The following is a 21,533-nucleotide window of genomic DNA, read 5'->3' on the forward strand; positions in this document are numbered from 1 at the left end:
TAAGACTAGTATTAGGGGGTACTAGATAAACACTGAAATTATTTTCATTAAAAATGTTACCTTCATGCTCGCCTTACTTGGAGTAAGTGCGGTACTCCCAAGGGGGGGCCTGAGGTTTAGGGTTATCGGTACCTCAGGCAGGCTGAGTAGCTATCCTCCCATTTTAAATACAGAGCACTGTGAGGACACTGTTCTCCTCCGTCTGTCTGCATGACTTTGTTAAATGATCTCTTGCTTCTGGGGATTCTTGACATCTGCCATCTCAGGCAGAGGTATCTATAGGCATGTTCTATTTAGCCATAAAGTTCTTACCCATGCCTTACTCAAAGCAGAGGCATTTTAATACTTACTTTTTGGAAATCTCTTCAAATATACTAGATCTTAATAATCTTTGCTGCTTAAATTCTTCCAGGTAATTAAATTCTCCTTTAAGAATCACTCGTTGGTAGAGGATTTCTGCCCAATCGGGAACAAAGTCATAGGCCTCGGCCACAATAGAAGCCTTAAAAGGATAGAGGGGAAGATACCATTAAGGCCCTATTTGATATAAAACTGAAGGCAAGCTGTTCTAGAACACAGTACTGTGCATTCGCAGTGAGTGTGGCCATCACCAATTATGCTGATAGGGTCTATGTATTTGCCTTGGGGAAAATTTTGATGTTCCACATTTCTCTGCCCTTAAACCCCATCTTGCAGTGTTAATCTTCACAATGCATTAATAAAAACTGCTGAGAAACAGTATTTTTCCCCCTAACGCAACTGTGTAAGGAACAGGGGAAGGGCTGATTCTCTGGTAACCATTTCTCATTCAAGGGCTAAATGCCAGCCTCCCAAAAGCCCTGACTCCTGCTACCCCTGGTGCACCATCCTAGAAACAGTGGGGCTGGGAGATGCTCGGCCCGCCAGCAGGTCTGCTCCAGCCCCAGCTGTGTGAGCAGCAAGGCTGTCTCCCTGTCCCTGGCCTCATAGAGCAGGAAAAGAGACCGCGCTGCCTCAGCATCCTCCAACCTCTGCCCAAACAATATACTAATTAACACTGCCATGGAATCTGATTTATCAGACAGTTCAAGTTAAAAGCTTAGAACTGCCCTGGTTTTGTCACTAGCCTTGATGCCTCAGGCAAGTCACTCAACCTATGGGCCCCGGGAGAGAGACAGCAGGAGAGGATGCTGGCTAGGTTTCCCTTCCTTGCTCACCTGGTAGAACCGAGGTAGAGCCATGAGACAGTCCATCAGCCGGTGGCGGCCCAGGTTGATGAGCATCGTGTTCTGGCCCGTGTTCAGAAAGTGAATCTGCAGTGTTATCAACTTAGTGAGCCGGTGACAGTGCAGGGCCTGTCGCACACAGGAGTCCTGAGGAACAAAGGTAGAGTAGGCATAGATAAGAAATTGCCATCTCCCCTGTGATTCTTCCAGCAACTGAACTTCTGCCCCCAGTCTACCCCTTTACTTGGAAAAGCCCAGGGACAAAATTGTATCCTAAGGCCGCAATGGAATAGGATCTGCTGTTACCTTGGCGTAACTCTCCGCCGCGTCCAGCATCAGGGTCAGGGCTTTCAGCAGCAGCAGCTTCAGGTGCTGCCCGTCCTTGAGGCTGTCCTCTGCAATAGAGAAGGAAACCCACCAGGTGTGTGACTCCCAAGGCTGCTCCCATCCCAGTCAGTGATGTGGGCTGGACTGGAAACGTCCCCGCCCCCGCTCGCACAGGGAGGCAGGTACAGCTTGCTCGGGTAAAGGCTACCGGGCCGGTGTGCACACACTGGTAGGCCTCCTCCAGTTCTCAAATATCAAGGCAGGCTTGCATGGCCTCAGCAGACACACTGCTTCTTGACTGAGGACACCCCAGCTGCACAGACTGCAGACGGGGCTGATGCCGTCCACATCCCATTCTGCCTCCCGCCTGCTCCACAAGTGGCTATGAGCAGCCACAGTGGAGAGTGGTCTCCTGGTCTCCAGCCCCTCCTCAGCCCTTAGAACCTGGGCTGGGGCGCGGCACTGGCCCGGGAGCACTGCTGTGACTTGTGCTCACCCCAGGGCTGGGACTCGATCAATTTCAGTTGGATGCAGGCAGCCGCCTCGTGGTTCTCCCCGATCTCCCGACACATGCTGAAGCACAGAGCAATCATGTTGTGCTTCTCACTGTCCCCAGGGCGGCAACGTTTGATGTAGTCCAGGAGGGCCGTCTTCAGGGTGCCACTCTGCCCAGGAAAAAACAGGAGTGCCGGGGTCAACCAGTGACTGCAAGGCAGGCGTGACCAGCTGAGTCCCCTGGTTCAGAAAGTTCCTTAGAAACTCTCCCCAAAAAGAAGATAACCAAAACTGAACACAGAAGTTGATGCTGCCCCGAGTATAAGAAAACAGGCACGTCCTCTTTGCTGGTGAGAATGTGAATGGTAAAACAGGTGGAAGGGAGGGCCTAAAAGATGTGCACGTGCGCATTACTCCAGCAAGCCACGTCTAGGAATCGACCCCTTAAGGAATAAGCAGAAAGAAGTGCTGAGATGCACGTAACAAAGATATCTAATAGCAGACAATCAGAAATCATCCAGACGTCCAAAACAAGGGCTAGGAGAATACCATGTAGCCCTTAAAACCAGTGGTGATTTGGAAGATATTCATGACATGCTTATTAAGTGAGAAAAGCCAGCTCTTTCATATCTACACAGCATTAGTAAAGTTTTGCTGAAACTATGTAAATATGTATGTATCTATGTTTGTGGTACCTGTGCAGATAAAGGGCCTAAACCAAATTGTTAGCAGTGGCTGTCTCCAGATGGTCAATAGACAACAGAGGGCTTTTTTCTGTGGTGTGCTGTTTTCCAAGTGTCTTTACACTGAATAGGCATTACTTTTGTAATCAGAAAAAAAGTTACTAAAAGAATATTTACATGCAGAAATGAAAATACCTCAAAAACAATCCTGAAAACTCTCTGGGGTATCCTGAAAGTGTGCGTAGGTCCAGAACTCGCTCCTCTCCTGACAGTGGGACTGGGTTGTCCTGAAACTAGCCCAGTACTGGGGAGACTTTCTACTTCATCTCTTTAGTCCCTCTGGGCTTGAGCCCACGTTCCCGGAAGCAAAAAATGTACCTCGGTTTTTAAGTCTTCAGAGGTACAACAGGCTAAGCAATGAATCAGCCAAATGAATGACTTGGAAACAGAAGCTCTGTGACACACCAGATGTCACAGAGCATGCTACAGACAGCCTGAAGGCCTGGCATGTCCACCCTTGGCTTCCAAGCCTCCTCTGGGTCATCACCACAAATCACTCTGCAGCCTTCCAGGGCCAGGCCTCGGCATTCACTTCCTAAGGCTTTCTCATGGTCCCCCCCCAAAACTCTCCACTTCTGAGCTGCTTAATCCATTTCCACTGAGCTCACTGAAGTGGTTCTTGCCCCGCCAGAGCCAGGGTTCAGACAGGTGACCGAGGCTGAGGTGGCAGTGCACAAACTCATTTTGTCTGTTACTTAATGTCCGTCGGCGTAATCGCTACCTGGCCTGAAGCCAACCTGAAGCTACAGGCTGCAGTGCGTGTCCTAGGAAGTTCATTCCCTCCCTCCAGATGGAGGGCTCCACCCTGGTTAGGATTATTCCTGACAAGTCTGAGACTCGTAAATGTCAATAGTATATACCATCCCGGAGCTCAAAGTACCGTACACCTACCGGATCCAACTTCTTCCTCATCAGTACTTCGAAGTAGTGCTTTTTATGCAAAAGGTCAAATATGTAGGTCATCTCGTTGTACCTTCCGATGCCAGTGAGGAGGCGCACCTGGGAAGGGCAAGGGCCGACTGTGTCAGCAGCAGCTGGAGCTCTCTCAGCCAGCCCACTACTCCCCTCCAGTGCAGCTGCTTCCAGATGCCAAGCTCCAGGGGAGCAGAAGGGCTCATGCCAGGCCGCTGTTCTTCACTCCCTCTTCCCTTCCTGTGGACCCAACAGGGGGCCTCCTCTGGAGGATTCAGAAAGGCCGGTCACTGGGACACCAGGGGCCATTGCCGCCTTTGCTTTGTGTACACGTGACTGTAAGCGCTGACATGCCACCAGGGGCGTGAGTCGTCAGCTTACTTCAGACAGAATGCAAATCTTGTTTTGGGGGGAAATACAGCTGACTCAGCCCTCTAGAAAAACTAACTGCCCTGGCAAGGGGTGGGCCAGCCCTGGAGCATGGCAGGGATCCTTCTGAGGGCTGCTCTTCTGGAACAGTCTCTGACTGTGACAGCAGTCCTAACCTGGAGCAGAGGGCTGAGCCGCCCAGCCAGCCCCCAGTGAGGGAGTCATATCCAGATGGGCACCTGCCCTAAGACCTCACCAGCTCTGGACCGGCTGCCAGCCTATCCATTCTCTCAAAACTTTCCTCAGAAAGGAGGGCAGGGGGTCAGGGGCTTCATACCATCAGCCCGTACTCCTCACTGGGGGCCAAGTGTTTGTCCGTGAGCAGCCGGGCAGCTTGCAGGACCCGGATGATCCCCTCCATGTGGCATGTGAGCGTGAAGCAGTGATGGGCCAGGATCAGCAGCTCCGCAGCTGGGGACATGAGGCGATGGTTAAGACAAGGCTATGAACCTGGGCAGGATGGGGAAGGGGCCTATACGGACAGCCCTTCGGAAGCAGGCCCCTCACCGGTCCTCTGAGATCCTTGACCTCACCAGCTTTGGAGTAAAATTTGACAATAGACATATAAAACTTTAAAAATGGGTATACTCTGGAATCAGGAATTTATCTTAGGGAAATAATCATGGATGGGCATATAAACTTGCCCATAAGGATGCCTGTCCCAGTGTCTGAACAGCAGAAAACTGGAAGCCAACTAAAGGTCCGGAATTAGAGTATAAACATTTTTAATCCTATGAGAAATACCATGTAACCCATAAGAAGGATATAGAAGAATACTATCATGGAAAGATGTTAGTGACAACATGTTCATAAGGTAATTATAAACAGTCTACACATGCCATTTTTGAAAAACAGAAGCCTACAGACTCACACAGAAGATCAGAGGGACACATACTACTGACTGCCTAGAATGAACTACAGACTTGTAGAAAGCCAGCAGGCTTCGCGGTCACTGTCTGGGTCCCTCTGCCACATAACAATTACAAGTTCCTCAATCTCTCTCAGCTTCAGTTTCCTTCAAAAGTGAGGATGGTGATCTCTGCTGTGTGGGGTGATGGAAGAGGAAGAGGAAGCTAACTGCCAAATGTCACCAGGTTGCCCTCTTGTGCACTTTCTCAGTTGGGGCTGCTTTTCCATGTATGTTTTTCTACATTTTCTTCAGTGAACTGCTGGCTCTCCACTAAGAACTTACACACCATGCTGGAGGGGTGGGGATCCAGAGCAGCAACAAGGATCCAAACAGTGTTTTGGAAAGGCTAACGCCAGGAGACTTCTTGGAGACCTCCCTGGGCCTCCAACATAGAAGAAAACAGCCAAGAACTTACTGCAAGACAGTTCCCCGTGGGGAACGGAGGAAATCTTGTCCAACAACTTCATGCCTACCAACGTGCGATCTTGACACAGAGTGGTCAGCTGAAGAAACGTCTGGCTTTCCTCTGCTGGAGCGAACATCTGCTTCTGTCCTGTACGTAGAGAAAGATGGGGAAAAATGTGCAGCTTTAACCTTGCAAGCTGAGAGCAAAGTCAGAGTCCCCGGCTAAGAGGCCCACTCTGCCCAGGCCTGGGCACTGGAAGGGGACGCCAAAGGAGCCCCCAGGGCAGCACCCTGCTCTGCTGAGCTCACATTCCTCAGCCTGGTGTCCCCTCACAGGTCAGCAGTAGTTCACCAGCTCAGAGAAGGGCATGGCTACTCTAAGCATTAATCCTAAAACAATCCACGAAAAGCAACAACATAAATGCCACGTGTTCTCCTGGCAAGTGCAACCTCCCAACGTCAGAGGGCAGTGTGTGGGAGGCATAGGGGCGGAGCACCCACGTCCTTACTGCTGGGACTTGAGAATGTGCTCTCAGGGCCTGGGGAGGCCTGTCGGGTGGGGTACCTGTTCCCTCTGATGGGGTCAGTAGCTCCCGGGTCACCTCTTCAGCCACAAGTTCAGCCACGGTATCTGGCTCGAGGCCCTGGGTGCTGATGAAAGCCTGGGCGCGCCTGCATCGGTCCGGCTGCCGAGAGGCCAAGATTGCCCGGAGCATGGCCTCACCATCCTGAGCAGCCACGTCTGTGTAGGAACAGCCCAACTCCTGAGAGGAAGCCAAAGTTGGTCAAAGTTCCTGTTAGGAGCCAGGAAAAGCCTAGCAAAAGGCAGCTCTTTCTGAAACCCCACATGGGCTAACTCTATGATTTGCTGAGCTTAGAGATCCTGCCCCCCAAGCAGAAACCTCAGAAGCAGCCAACACCGTTTTCTAGCCCTTTCTTTCACTTCACCAATGAGCCGAAGCCAAGCAAGAGAAAGAAAGGCTTGTCTTCAGAAGCCATCAGGTGACTTACATCTTGTTGAACACTGAGCTTTCTAAATGTTATGACATGCAAGAAAGTTGGATAAAAAGGCAAGAGGCCGCCTTCTACTCTTCCCACAGCAGTAGCAAAACCCTCCATCTCCAGAGAAGCCCTTCCAAAGAAGGGCTTTAGTGCTTGGCATTGTGTCCCTTGTGCTCTTCCGCTTCTTAGAGTGTATTATTTTTGCCCCTCAATCAGCACAAAGTCACAGACAATTCTCGGCTGCTTGGGTTCCTGTTTTTATAGTCCTCACATTCCATTTTGTTGTATTTTACCAACTTATTTTGGGTTCTCCCCCGTGGAAATCCCCCAACAATCCTGAAACTAACCAAGATATCAGGGCCAGAAGGGACCTTCAGGGTTAGGTCATGTACAGATGGAGAACCAGGAACCCAGAGGTGTGGAATGCCTTACCCTCGCTCTGGCTGGATGGGCCACAGCCAGGACTCAAAAGGCCCGGCACTTGGCCTGGCATCTGCCCCGTATTCCCAGGGATGCGTTTACAGGGGCCAACATCCCGATGAGTCATCTGCTCCCACATCATGATTATCATGTGAAAGGCCAAGTTGGCAGCATCCAAAATCTACCTCCAACTTCCTGCTCCCCTCCCCCCCGCCCTACCCCTGGAGCATGTACCTTGGCAAGTTCATACAGACACAGGACCTGCCGGCAGTAGTTCTTCCCATGGAGGCATTTGCTTGTCAGAGTTTCCAGATTAGTCACCACTTCATCACTGGGGGGCAGCATCACAAATGACTGACTATCCAAACTCGAAGCTGGGAGCAGATACAAGTCTGAGGAGGGGCTTTAAGCTGCCAAGTAGAGGCCTCCCCCCAACTCCCATGACACTACCTCCCCGTTCACAGCTTCCTCCATTGCACCCCCGTGACTCTTCCTGGGTCTGGGACCACTTCTGACTGGGCCCAAACCCCACTTGAGCTTATTTCATCAACGTCTTCGAGGAAATCCCAGCCTGGGATCCTTTGAAGGCCTCACAGGCTATTAGACTCCAAACCACCTAATGAAAACACTAGATCATCACCAAAGATGTCTGCTAAACTCTCTTCCACACACCCTCCCCCTTTCCTCTAATATCACGTAAGTCACCAGGTAGGTCTAGCTGACTGTGTCTCCAAAACACGTCCCCGGTCACAGGCTCCCTTACAGTCTTCATGACCCTGAGTGTGAGAGGCTGCTATCGGGTCCTGCTGCCGGCTGTGCCTCCCCACATCAATCTCCCACAGATCCAGGAGAGTCTTTCCAAAATGCCCATCACAAAAACCAAGGCTCATCTGGATAGAAGCCTGAAAGGCATGATAAAAAAATTAAAATCCATTCCAGATTTTTCAAAAGAAACAAAAAGAGCTCTTAGCTGAAAACAGAAGAAAATGGTCTTAATTTGAGAAAGTGTTCCTATTAGGGAAAAATGCAATGCTGCCTGAAACCCAAAACTAAGCGCTAACTCTGGCAGAGAGAGAGAGAGCACGCACACCACAATCGCAGTCAGGGAGCAGGAGAGGGAGCTCCTACAGGCTTTCTCCTCTCCGCTGCCCAGCAGCCCCGGGGCTGTGGTAGGAGGGGCTGCAGCAGCAGCTGCTAAGATCCCAAACTCAGAGCTGAACCTTATTTTTAGATTCGGCTGCTCTGGGCCCCAGACGATGAAGTGAACCCGTGTTTCCTTTCGCTTTATCCTCCTGTCTGCTGGCCCAGGATACAGGTGTGGTCAGGGGCATGCTAACAGAACGAGGGAGCTAGAACTCCAGCTTTGGGCCATAAGACGACAAAGGGAAGCCTCAGGGAGCAATACCTGGGAGAGAGATTCAGAAAGCCACACAATAAAGCTGTTTATCAATTCTAGGGCTCACTCCTGGGCTTTGTATCTGGAGATCTGCTCCTTGTCAGCATAGCAAGACCCTGAGAGCTGAATTCACAGACCACCCCCCAGGCTGAGGAGTGACCCCAGGATGCCGCATATACACACCACGGATATGAACAGCACCACAAAATGGCTGGAAGCCCAACTGATAGTAGAACCACAGGCAAAAGAAAGTGGGTTGGAACTTGTAGCCCAAACCTAACGAGGTCAATTATCTGCTGAAAATTTTTGGAAAGATTAAAAATTTTAAAAAATCACCACTCCTCGTAAGATTTAAACAAGACCCAGAATCTCATAACATACTTTCCAAAATGTCCAGGATGCAACTCAAAATCACTCAACATACAAAAATTCTGCAGGAAAACCTCAATTCATAGGAGAAAAGACAATCAACAGATGACACCTAGTACTAAAATGACATAGATGGGGGCGCCTGGGTGGCTCAGTCATTGGGCCTCTGCCTTCAGATCGGGTCATGATTCGGGCTCCTTGCTCAGCAGGAAGCCTGCTTCTCACTCACCCACTCCCCCTGCCTGTGTTTCCTTCTTACTGTGTCTCTCCCTATCAAATAAATAAACAAAATCTTAAAAAATAAATAAAATGACATAAACATTGAAGTTACCTGATAGTTTAAAGCAGCTATTATACAAACTGTTACAACAATTATAAATGTTCTTGAGAGACTGAAAAACAACAAGTCTCAAAGAAACAGAAGGTACAAAGAAGAAAAGGAAATTTTGGAAGTGAAAAATAACTGAAATTTTAAAATCACAGAAATAAACTCAACAGCAGCATGCAAATACCAGAGGAAAGAGTCACTGAAACTGAAGATGGACAAACAGAAATTATCCAATCTGGGGAAAAAAATTTCCAATCTGAACAAGAAAGAGAAAAAAAAAAGTCGGGGAAAAAAAAAAAAAAAAAAGAGTAAAGTCTAAAGGACTTGTAAGACAGGAGAAACAAGAGTTCTGTGATTTGCGTCACTGGCGTCCCAGAGGGGAAAGACTACGAGTATGGTGCTGAAAAAGTATTTGAAAACAATGTCTGAAAACTACTTAAATTTGATGAAACATATAAATGCAAACATTCAAGAACGTTCAGTGAACCCCAAACAGGATAAACTCAAAGAAATACATGCCCCTCATGTAAAATCAAACTGCTGAAGATTAAACATAGAAAAAAAATCTTGAAAGCAACCAGAGAAAAATGCATTATCCATAGGGGAATAATTCAAATGACTGCAGATTATTCATCAGATACCATGGAGATCAAAAGTTGTACAATATTTTTAAGCACTGAAAAAAAATTATGAATTTTCTCTATCCAGCAAAAATCATCCTCCAGGAATGAAGGTGAAATAGACATTCTCAGATGAAGCTAAACAATGAAGAAAAACTAAGAGAATGTGTTAACTAGCAGACAACTAGAATCACTAAAGGAGAATCACTAAAGGAAGTCCTTCAGACAGAGGGAAGAGAAACTAGAAGGAAACTTGGAACAATAGGAATGAAGGAAGAGCAAAAAAATTGTAAATATCTGAGTAAATATAATTATTCTCCTCTTGAGTTTTTAAAAATATGTTTTTGGTTGAAAGTAAAAATTCTAGCACTGTTTTATGGGGATTTCAATGTTATGTAGATGTAATATAATAAGACAAGTAGGGGCGCCTGGGTGGCTCAGTTGGCTAAGCGATGGGGACTCTAGGTTTCAGCTCAGGGTTGTGAGATCTCAGGGTTGATCTCAGGGTTGTGAGATCAAGGCCCCTCTCAGATTCTCCTACCTCGGCTCAGAGTCTGCTTGAGATTCTCTGCCCCTCCCTCCGCGCCCCCCCGCCCACAGCTTGTACACAGGTGCATGTGCTCTCAAAAAAAAAAAAAAAAAAGAAAAGAAAAGTAAGACATAAAGGCAAAGAAGTGACTTTATAGGTGGTAAGGTTTCTACATTCCAGCTGACGTAGTAAAATACTGATTTTAAGTACACTGTAAAAAATGTTTAATGTAATCCACAAACCAACCAATGAAAAACCTATGCAAAGCTACATAGTCAAAATTAGAATAAATTAAAATGGAAGACTAAAAAATGTTCAAATAACCCAAAGGCAGGAAAAAATGTTTCTTCAAAAACCACAAACTCTTCAAAGGTGAAAAAGATAACCTAATTAGTTGTATAACTAAGAAAGAAATTAAATTTGTAGTTTAAAGTCTTCCAAAGTGGGGCACATGGGTGGCTCAGTGGGTTAAAGACTCTGCCTCCGGCTCAGGTCATGATCCCAGGGTCCTGGGATTGAGCCCTGCACCAGGCTCTCTCTCTGCTCAGCAGGGAGCCTGCTTCCCTTCTTCTGTCTGCCTCTCTGCCTACTTGTGACCTCTGTCAAATAAATAGATAAAATCTTTTTAAAAAGTTATTTATAAAAAAAAAAAAAAATCTTCCAAAGCATAAGTCTCCAGGTTCAGATGGTTTTACTAGTAAATTCTACTGACCATCTGAAGAGGAACTAACACCAATTCCATTACAATGTCTTCCAAAGGGGGAGAAAAACAAAACAGAAGAGGAAGGTGTGCTTTCCAACTCATGAAACCAGCATTACCCAGATACATAAACCAGACAAAGCGTACCCCCCAAAAAAGTAGAGGTCAATATTCCTCATGAATATAAATGTAAATATTTTCAAAGTAGAAAACTGATTATAATAATGTATCTAAAAGTTGTAATGCACTATGACTAAGTGGGATTTATCTTGGGAAGGCAAAGCTCGTTTAATATTTTAAGATTAATGTAATCTACCTAGTGTAATCAATAGTCTAAAGAAAAAACCCCATGTAATCATATCAATAGATGCAGAAAAAAATGACAAAATTCAATATTGATTCATGATAAAAAGACTCTCACAAACTAGTGATAGAAGGGAACTTCCTCAACATGACAAAGATTATCTTCAAAAAACCTATAGCTGGGGCTCCTGGGTGGTTCAGTGGGTTGGGGCCTCTGACTTCCGCTCGGGTCATGATCCCAGGGTTCTGGGATCGAGCCCCATGTCGGGCTTTCTGCTTGGCAGGGAGCCTGCTTCCCCCCCCCTCTCTCTGCCTGCGACTCCACCTACTTGTGATCTCTATCTGTCAAGTAAATAAATAAAATCTTAAAAAAAAACAAAACAAAACCTATAGCTAATATCAAACTTAACTATGAAAGACTGAATGCTTTCAAAGACAGTCTCTTTAACAAATGGTGCTGGGAAAACTGGACAGCTACATGGATAAGAATGAAACTGGATCCTTTCTTACACCACACACACACACGCAAAATTCACAATGGATTTGAGATCTAAATGTGAGACCTGAAACCATAAAATTCTTAGAAGAAAACATAGGCAATCTCTCTGACAGCTGTAGGAACATTTTTCTACATGTCTCCTCAGGCAAGGGAGAAAAAGCAAAATTAAACTATTGAGACGACACTAAAATAAAAAGCTTTTACGCAGCAAATGAAACCATCAACAAAACAAAATACAGACTACCGAATGGGACAAGATATTTGCAAATACGTAGCTGATAAGGGGTTAATACATACAGAAATTCTATAACTCAACACCAAAAACCCCACAAATAATCCAACTAAAAAAATATAAGACATGAATAGACGTTTTTCCAAAGACATACAGTTGGCCAAAAGACACATGAAAAGATGCTCAACATACCTCATCATTGGGGAAATGCAAATCAAAACCAAAATGAGATATCACTTTATACCTGTCAGAATGGCTAAAATTAAAAACAAAAACAAACAAAAAAAAACACAAGAAATAACAAGTGTTGGTGAGGAAAAGGAATCCTTGTGCACTTCTGGTGGGAATCTCAGCTGGTGCAACCACTGTGGAAGACAGTATGGAGGTTTCTCAAAAAATTAAAAATAGATCTACCCTATGATCCAGTAATTCCACTACTGGGTATTTACCCAAAGAACACAAAAGCATTAATTCAAAAAGATATATGCACCCCATGTTTGCTGCAGCATTATTTATAATAATCAGGATATGGAACCAACCCAAGTGTCTATTCATAGATGAATGGATAAAGAAGATGTGGTGTATGTATGTGGGTACACACACACACACACACACACACACACACTGAAATACTACTCAGCCATAAGAAAGAATGAAATCTTGCCATTTGCAATAATATGAATGGATTTAGAGGGTATAATGCTAAGAAGTCAGTCAGAAAAAGAAAGACCGTATAATTTCACTAATACATGGGATTCAAGAAACAAATGAACAAAGAAAAAAAGAGACAAAAAATACTCTTAACTATACAGAACAAACTGGTGGTTACCAGAGGAGAGGTGGGTGCAGGGATGGATGAAACTGGTGAAGGCCATTAAGATTCCACTTATCCTGATGAGCAATGAGTAATGTTTAAACATGTTGAATCACACTGTACACCTGAAACTATACTGTTTGTTAATCATACTTGAATTAAAAAAAGAAAAGACTGGGGGTGCCTGGGTGGCTCAGTGGGTTAAAGCCTCTGCCTTCGGCTCAGGTCATGATCTCAGGGGCCTGGGATCGAGCCCCGCATCATGCTCTCTGCTCAGCAGGGAGCCTGCTTCCTCCTCTCTCTCTGCCTGCCTCTCCGCCTACTTGTGATCTCTGCCTGTCAAATAAATAAATAAAATCTTTAAAAAAAAAAGAAAGAAAGAAAGAAAGAAAAGACTGAATGCTCTCTACCTAAAATCTGTAACAAGGCAAGTATATCTGCTCTTACCATTCCTATCCAATGTCATACCAGAAGTCCTAGCCAGGGCAATAAAGGGAGACAAAGAAATAATACGCATTTGGGTTGGAAAGGAAGATATAAAACCATCTCTATTCACAGATAGTATTGTCTGTAGAAAATACTAAGGAATCTATAAGAAAACCCCTAGGATAAGCAAGTTTAGCAAGGTCATAGGATACAAGAGTAAGACAAAAATCAGTATATTTCTATATACCATCAATGTACAATTAGAAACACGACTAATGGTATAGAATAAATTTCAAAGAACTAGCTACAAGTCAAGTAGATTCCTTCCAACTTGGATACACAGCTAGTTAAAAGACTTAAGTTTCTATTTCACTGACAAGTTAACTACCTAGTTTATGGATTACCGTTGGCTTGTTCAACCAGTATGCCAAAAGGAACCATTTCCTTCCGGGAAAGAGTGCCCACAGCTCTGTTCGGGACTCAGGGCTGTTTGCCCTCCTTCACTTACTGCTTTGGACTTTTCTTAGTGGAGTGCCAGGTTCTTCTTCCTCAAGCCGCTGGGTGCTTTGTAGGACAGCATGGATCTCTGGGTGCAGGCCGTCCATACTAGCTTCCCCTGCAGCCAGTGCTCTGCAGTGCAACACCAAGGTGACATCTTGGTTGTAGAAATGAAAATACCGACACACTCTACTTGCTTCATGGACACAGCCATCATCCAGTAGGCGCCCAATCAGAGAGTTAAGGGACTCCTGCTCCTTCCAATCCAGTCTGCTCTCACAAGTCTCTTTGCGTGGAAGGCCACTAAGTTCTAAATATTTTGCTGTGTTCAGAGCAGCCAACATGGAGAATGAAAACTTGTGGGCTACACTATCAAAGGACGGCTCCCCACTAGTTGAGATGTGCTGAGGAAACCTGGGCTCTGGGTCCTCCTGTTTCTCTCTGAGGGCATGCTGGGCAATGCGGCAGCGCCAGATCTGCTTCTCCAGCTCCTCCAGCTCATCCTCAGGCCCTGGAGCCTCCTGAGCAAGCCAGTGAGCCGCCAGTGTGAGCAGCAGACGGCGCTCCTCCAGGCCGGGCGGTCCCTCCTCCCCTGGGGCCTCAGGGGCCACCTGGGCCTGAGCTGAGAAAAAGGAAGCAGCTGCTCTGCTTGAAATGGCATTTTTCTTAAAATTCTCATGACACTTTGTCCAGAAGTCAATTCTTGCTTGTTTCAGGTCCCACTGGTCGGTGTGCTGTAAGGTTTGCATTTCCTGTGTTATCTGTGAAATTTAACAAAACACTTTTTAGCCCCTCCTGGATAAAGAAATATCAGAAATGCTAATGCTCCCTCGGTAGGCCGTACTAGTCAAAGCCACATCAAGTCCAAGAACATGAGACTCAGCTACAGATAATCCTGGATATTTTATCTGGAAAGTTAAACTATGAAAAGCAATTCTACATTTATCTAATTGAAGGGGGTTCAAGACGAAGCCATCCCATATTTAATTCTATTCAAAGCATAAGAGTGGTAGCACATCCTGTAAGCTAACCTTGGTTTCAAGCACACATTCTACACTAATGGGCATCCCAGGGCTCATCCATTTCTGAAAGTCATGTGTGTATCCAAAGTAAACAAGCCTCTCCTATAAATCACTTATCTCATCTGATTCTGTTTAACGCTAGATCAAAAAGCTAAGATTTCAAATAACTTAAAAGACTAATGATACCTCTTCAATAACCAAGTTGTCCACAGGTAGTTCTGCTAATTCTGCTACTCTTCTGGCCAAAGCAAACCGTCCCTCTGTCTCCAGTTTTTCCAAAATAGATTTACATTCGTGCTGGAAATTCTCAAGGCTGTAGCTGCTAATAATTACATGATTAATGGCTATGGATGTGTCCTTTAAAATTTGGCTAAGGACACAGAGCTTCTTCACATCTGGACCTGTGCCAAAGAGAAGAGGGTATAAAACATTTTATCAGTAAAATGCTGCTATCAGAGTGAAAGTATCTATGTTTAACACAATAATGTGAGTAAAAGAAAACACAAAAAACGATTTTTATACTCTGGCTGGCTAGCAGATGAAGCCATAAGCCATCTCCTATATAGTAAGAACTTGCAAGATTCACGTAGGGACTCCATCTACACAGCTGCCTTTATACTCAGGGTGGGGAGTCGGTAGTCCTGTTATGTGGTTGCGAAGATCTGGTCATTCATTCAGGCCAACCCCACCACTTTCTGAATTTTTCTCCAACGTTGAACACATTTATTTTTATGATTGTTTACTTGCTCATTCAGTGCAGACATCATGTGAATTAAGACACAGAACCGGGGCGCCTGGGTGGCTCAGATGGTTAAGCATCTGCTTTCAGCTCAGGTCAAGATCCCAGGGTCCTGGGATCGAGGCCAATATCGGGCTCCCTGCTCAGTGGGGAGCCTGCTTCCCCCTCTCTGTGTTCCTCTCCCTGCTTATGCTCTCTTCGCTCTGTCAAATAAATAAATAAAATCTTAAAAAAAAAAAAAAAAGACACAGAACTGGTAGGACAGCTGAAACTGCAGCTGGCCAACAGCCAAGTCTCCTTATATTCTGAATGGAGCATCACTTGCTCCTTTGGACAACTACTTAAACCAGGGAGACCCAGCTGAGTTGTTGTTGTTCTTTTTGTGGGTTTTTTTTTTGTTGTTTTTAATATTTATTTATTTTTTAGATTTTATTTTTTATTTGACAGAGAGAGACACAGTGACAGAGGGAACACAAACAGGGGGAGTGGCAGGCAGAGGGAGAAGCAGACTCTCTGAGGAGCAGGGAGCCCGATTCAGGGCTCGATCCCAGGACCCCAGGATCATGACCTGAGCCGAAGGCAGATGGTTAATGACTGAGCCACCCAGGCGTCCCTAAAGATTTATCTATTAATTGAAGAGCAAGAGCATGGAGCAAGGTGGAGGGGCAGAAAGAGTCTTAAGCAGAGTCCGTGCTGAGCACAGAGCCTGATCTGGGGCTCAATGCCATGATCCTGAGATCACGACCTGAGCCGAAACCAAGGACAGGCATGAAAACATTCTGTAGGAGCCTATTCCCAGTGGCACCTGCTGGGCTGTGGTCTGATTTAGGTAGTTCTGGGGACAGGGAGATACCCTGCACAATACCCACCAGTAATGAGATGCTGGGTTTCTTTGTTGACAGCATATAAAACCTAGATTTTTAGAGAAACAATTTCTTTTCTCTAGGCACATGTATGTTATACACACACAGAACACAAATGTGCTATAAAAACAAAACAATTATATGAATAAAAGCAGTATAACAGTTAACAACATAGACAATCCTTGTACTTTTTCAAGGATACAGTAACTCCGGCAAGAAAATAGGATGTTCACTTCTGAAAAAAATTAAAATTACTACAGATCACTGAAAACATCTGTATGTTAAAAGGACCTACTATTTGGTCTACAGAGTCATGGACAAGTCCCCTCCTACTGACACTGCATTTTGGAAACACCCCTATTTGTGTCCAGTCCTCAGCCCTGACAGCCCACACCACAGGCACCGAGCCTGGCATTGTCACTCTTCTGTGCAGATATGAGCTCTGTAGGTGACTACCTGTGAGTTTAAATGTGATAAAATAACCCCAGTCATGAAAAACGTCAGAATCTAGTAGGAGACAACAACATAATCATGCAACAGAAACTTAAAATTATCAAGTAGAAAAGAAGGTATAAGGCAGTAATTGGTTTCACTTGATCGGCAAAAACCTTAAGAAACTGCCATTGTCTGGAGGAATCTGCAAAAAATAAGGATCACTGGTCTTTGAAAACTTCAAAATGGATTAGTCATTCCTGAAGCAGAGTACGTGACCCTGAGCAACGATGCCATGTTAAGGAATAACAGTGACAGGGTGGTGACTAGCCAGGAGGAAATGCAGCTGACAAGTCCTCAGAAGAAGACAATTGTATTATTTAGGTTGTCTCCAGTTGTGCTATGTTTCAAATGCTTTAACCATGACTGCAGTTTCCTGCAACCTATTCTTCATAGCTCATTATGGACTGTAAATGTAATGTTATATATCATACGCATTTTCACTTTCTGAACGCCCTTCTCAAGTATTTTCAAGATTAAGGAAGCTAATTTCTTAACAACAATTTAACTCTAAGGACTGTCTTACCATCAAAGAAGAGATTTTCTATTCCAACAAAGAGCTGTAACAACTTCCCCAGTTCATACTGGGTCCCACACTGCTGCAGCATAAGCTTCAGAAGAAAACACACGTGCTCCTTCAGCCATGGGGCAGGGATGGTAGCGTGGACCCTTGTGGCTGCTGTTTCAACCTAGGGAAATAAGAGGGGGTGAGGAAAGCTGCTTTTGCAGGAACAAATCAAAACCTTCAAATGTGGAAAGAGCTAAGAAAGCCACGGTACCATCATGAGTCATCTCCTCTCACAAAGGGGAACGCTTACTCAGGTCCTTTCCAAATGCCAAGAATTGGAAGCACGGCTCAGAGGAGGGGCAAAAATAAGCCCTCCCTGGCAGCTCTGTGGTCTGTCTCTCTGTGAGATGTCCTATTGGAGAGAGCTGTGTGTGTCAAAGTCAAGGATGAACAAGAGACCTAAAGACTGAATGCTAACTATGGAGTGAATGGATGCAAACACCCTCAAGTTAGTGACTGCCCAAGTAATAACCCTCTGAGTTTCAGTGACATTAACCCAACATGTTTCACTTAACAGCTTTTGAGAGGGATGTAGGCTTGCCCTGGAGTCCAGAAGATCTGAAATTCACATATTAAGACCTCTTAGAAAGATTTAATGTGGGGTACCTGGGTGGCTCAGCAGGTTAAAGCCTCTGCCTTTGGCTCAGGTCATGATTCCAGGGTCCTGGGATTGAGCCCTGCATTAGACTCTCTGCTTGGTGGGGAGCCTGCTTCCCCCACTCTCTCTCTGCCTGCTTCTCTGCCTACTTGTGATCTCTGTCTGTCAAATAAATAGAATCTTTAAAAAAGAAAGAAAGAAAGAAAAAAAGAAAGAAAGAAAGAAAGAAAGAAAGAAAGAAAGGGAAAGAAAAGAAAGATTTAACGTTGCCCAACTTACTCTACCTGTTTGCTTGTAATTCCTACTACCATTAGGGGAGGATCTCGATTAAGAAGTCTGGATTTATGGCACTACAATCGAATGCTAGAAATATTAATAGGAAGATGACCCCAAGTGGCAAGCTACATTAGCTTGAATTAGAACATGAGTTCTTAGCCTTTATTTACTTGTTTACTACTCTTGCTGCTGTTAAGAAGAGGGTCTACAGCAGGCAGGTGATGGAACTGGTCAAAAGAAAAACGTACATGGAAGTAAAGGGTGAAGGCAAGGATGGAAGAGGAGCACTGTCCCTCTACAGGGACAAGCTGGAGCAGAGGCAGTCAGGCCAGAGTAAGAAGACACCTGGGAGGCCCTAAATATACAATGAGAAACTATAAAACTCCTAAGAGATAATATAAGAGAAAACGCAGATGACCCTGCATATGGTGATACCTTCTTAGATACAATGCCAAAGACATTAATTCATGAAAAAAATTGATCAGATTGATTTCATTAAAATTAAAAACTTCTGCTCCACAAAGCAAAATCTCAAGAGAATTAGAAGGCTAGCAACAGACTGAGAGAAAATATTTGTGAAAGACACATCTGATGATGGACTGTTATCCAGAATACACAAAGAACTCTTGAAGTGGCAAACAAACATACAAACAAACTACAATTCTATTAAGAAATAGGCCAGGGGCACCTGGCTGGCTCAGTAGGAAGAGCATCCAAGTCCTGATCTTGGGGTTGTGAGTTTGAGCCCCATGTTGGGCACAGAGTTTATTTTTAAAAAGATAGGCTGAAGACCTTAATAGATACCTCACCAAAGAAGATATACAGATAACAAATAAACATGTGAAAAGATGCTCTACATCATATGCAAATTAAAACAATGACATATTATAACATACCTATTAGAATGGCCAGAACTTGGAACATTGACAAAACCAAAGGCCGGCAAGGATGTGGATCCACAAAACTATCACACATTGCTAGTGGAGTACAAATGACATAGCCACCTTGGAAGAAAGTTGATGGTCTCTTACAAAACTGAACATACTTTTACCATTTGATCCAGCAACTCTGCTCCTTGGTATTTAGCCAAAGGAGTTAAAAATTTACATCCACACAAAAACCTGCACACAGATGTTTAGAGAAGCTGTATTTTTTTAAGATTTTATTCATTTATTTGAGAGAGAGATAGAGAGAGAGCGCACAAGCAGGGGGAGTGGGAGAGGGAGAAGCTGGATCCCTGCTGAGCAGGGATTCCCAATGCGGGGCTGATCCCAGGATCCTGGGATCATGACCTGAGCTGAAGGCAGATGTTCAACAGACTGAACCACCCAGGTGTCCTAGAGCAGCTGTATTCTTATGTGCGAAAACTTGGAAGAAAACGCTAAAAAGAAATGAGCTATTAAGCCATGAAAAGACATGGAGGAAACTTAAATGCATACTGCTAAGTGAAAGTAGCCAGTCTGAAAAGTCTACATTCCATGTAATTCCAATTATACCACATTCTGGAAAAGGCAAATGATGGCGATAGTAAAAAGATCAGTGGCTGCCTGGAGTTGGGGGTGGAAAGGGATAAATAGGTAGAGAATAGAAGACTTTTTAGGGCAGTGAGATTACTTTGTAGGACATGAGAACAACACATGTACGCCATTATACATTTCTTCAAATGTATATCCAAATATATATCCAAAGAATGCACAACACCAAGAGGAAACCCAAAGGCAAACAATGGATTAGGGGTGATTATTATGTGTCACTATAGGTGCATCCTTGGTAACAAATGGACTGTTCTGGTGAGTAATACTGATAATGAGGAGGCTCTAAATGTGTGGGGGGAAGGGATATATGGGGAATCTCTTAACTTTCCTCCTAATTTTGTGATTAACTAAAATTGCTCTAAGAAATAAATTTCTTGGGATGCCTGAGTGACTCAGTCATTAAGCAACTGCCTTTGGCTCAGGTCATGATCCCAGCATCCTGGGATCAAGCTCCATACTGGGCTCCCTGCTCAACAGGGAGCCTGCTTCTCCCTCTCCAGCTCCCTCATGCTTGTGTTCCCTCTCTTATTATCTCTTTGTCATAAATAAATAAAATCTTAAAAAAAAAAAAAAAAAAAAGATGGTGGCGTTGGGCAGGGGGCTGTAGAGTGATAAAGTACCAGGATCTGACTCCTCACTTAGACAACTGCACTGGCAAAATTCATTCAGTGCAATTATTTTGGAACTCTAGAGCCTGTTGAAGGCTTGCAAGTTCCAGAGGAAGACCTAGTGGGAGATAAATTGTTAATAATCTTGGTTAATTTCAGTGCCTAGCAGTGGAGGCTACCCGCTCCCCACCCCTAGCCACAAGGGAGGCAGCTGTGCAGGTGCATGTTCCTGGAGTAGCTTGCACACAGCTTGTAAGAGTTGCGGGGACAAAAAGGAACCTATCCACCAAGTATCAAAAATTGGTACTCTGATCATTGGTTGCTGCTTCTGACCATAGCGGTCCAGGCAAGGAGGTGGGCAGCCATTGTTTCACCTCACCCACTGTTGTCAGCCCCTCCCCCTCCAACTGAAAGGACTTCCAGGAGATTTAAAGGGCTAGCACCAGGTCACTTGGGTGACTTAGTGGGTTGAGCCGTCTGCCTTCGGCTCAGGTCATGATCCCAGCATCCTGGGGATTGAGCCCTGTATCAGGTTCCCTGCTCAGTGGGAGTCTGCTTCTCCCTCAGCCTCTCCCTCTGGCTTGTGTTCTCTTGCTTTCTCTCTCTCTCAAATAAAGAAGGAAAATCTTTAAAAAATAAAAAAATAAAAATAAAGGACTGGCACCCTTTTCCTCACCACTCCCTTCATTTTTTTTATTTTTTCCCTTTCAGGAGCAAAACTTTAAAGATTAGGACAGTTAAAAACAATTTTATGAGCAAAATTAGAAAGTGACTCGGAAAAGACCCACGAAGACTTTAGGTCTACACTTCACGCTGATCCTTGCCACAGAAACGACTTGCCTATTCAAAACCCAAAAATAATAAATAAAAACAATAGTAAAAACTAGCAAACCCTGGGGAAGGAGGAGAATATGATTTCTAGGGTTACCACACTATTAGATCCAAATGTCCAAAGTTCAACAGAGAATCACAAGGTATACAAAGAAACAGGAAAATAGGGCCCATTCAAAGAGACAAAAAATGACAAAAACCGTTCCTAATGGCAGATACATGAGACACAGATTTTAAAACAACTGTTTTAACTAAAGAAGATGTAGAGAAAGTCAAGAAAACAATGTGTGAACAAAACAGAAATATCAACAAAGAAAGAGAAAAATCGAAAAACAAACAAAAAATTCTGGAGCTAAAATGTAAAATAACCAATGAAAGTAAAATTAAAATAACAAATTTACTAGAGGGATTGAAAGGCAAATGTGAGCAGGCAGAATAA

At 44.6% G+C, this 21,533-nt stretch overlaps 1 protein-coding gene across 2 annotated transcripts in view; it reads right to left on the reverse strand.

Moving 5' to 3' along the window:
* The window catches only part of LOC111140645 (SPG11, spatacsin vesicle trafficking associated), an 84,846-nt gene that overhangs the window by 632 nt on the left and 62,681 nt on the right, over positions 1–21,533 (reverse strand). Inside the window, exons 28-39 of one of the 2 annotated variants that reach the window (XM_022492844.1) lie at positions 17,205–17,367; positions 14,771–14,985; positions 13,573–14,323; positions 7,083–7,222; positions 5,992–6,190; positions 5,437–5,574; positions 4,389–4,522; positions 3,662–3,769; positions 2,029–2,197; positions 1,512–1,600; positions 1,197–1,352; positions 351–502 (exon numbers count right to left, since the gene is read on the reverse strand). In XM_022492844.1, coding sequence (XP_022348552.1) covers positions 351–502; positions 1,197–1,352; positions 1,512–1,600; positions 2,029–2,197; positions 3,662–3,769; positions 4,389–4,522; positions 5,437–5,574; positions 5,992–6,190; positions 7,083–7,222; positions 13,573–14,323; positions 14,771–14,985; positions 17,205–17,367 — 2,414 coding nt within the window. The remainder of the gene's footprint in view (positions 1–350; positions 503–1,196; positions 1,353–1,511; positions 1,601–2,028; positions 2,198–3,661; positions 3,770–4,388; positions 4,523–5,436; positions 5,575–5,991; positions 6,191–7,082; positions 7,223–13,572; positions 14,324–14,770; positions 14,986–17,204; positions 17,368–21,533) is intronic. The other variant, XM_022492845.1, reaches the window with a different exon arrangement.

This window comes from Enhydra lutris, unplaced genomic scaffold (genome assembly GCF_002288905.1).
Source record: "Enhydra lutris kenyoni isolate GAN:26980312 unplaced genomic scaffold, ASM228890v2 scaffoldscaffold4, whole genome shotgun sequence".
Taxonomy (NCBI): domain Eukaryota; kingdom Metazoa; phylum Chordata; class Mammalia; order Carnivora; family Mustelidae; genus Enhydra; species Enhydra lutris.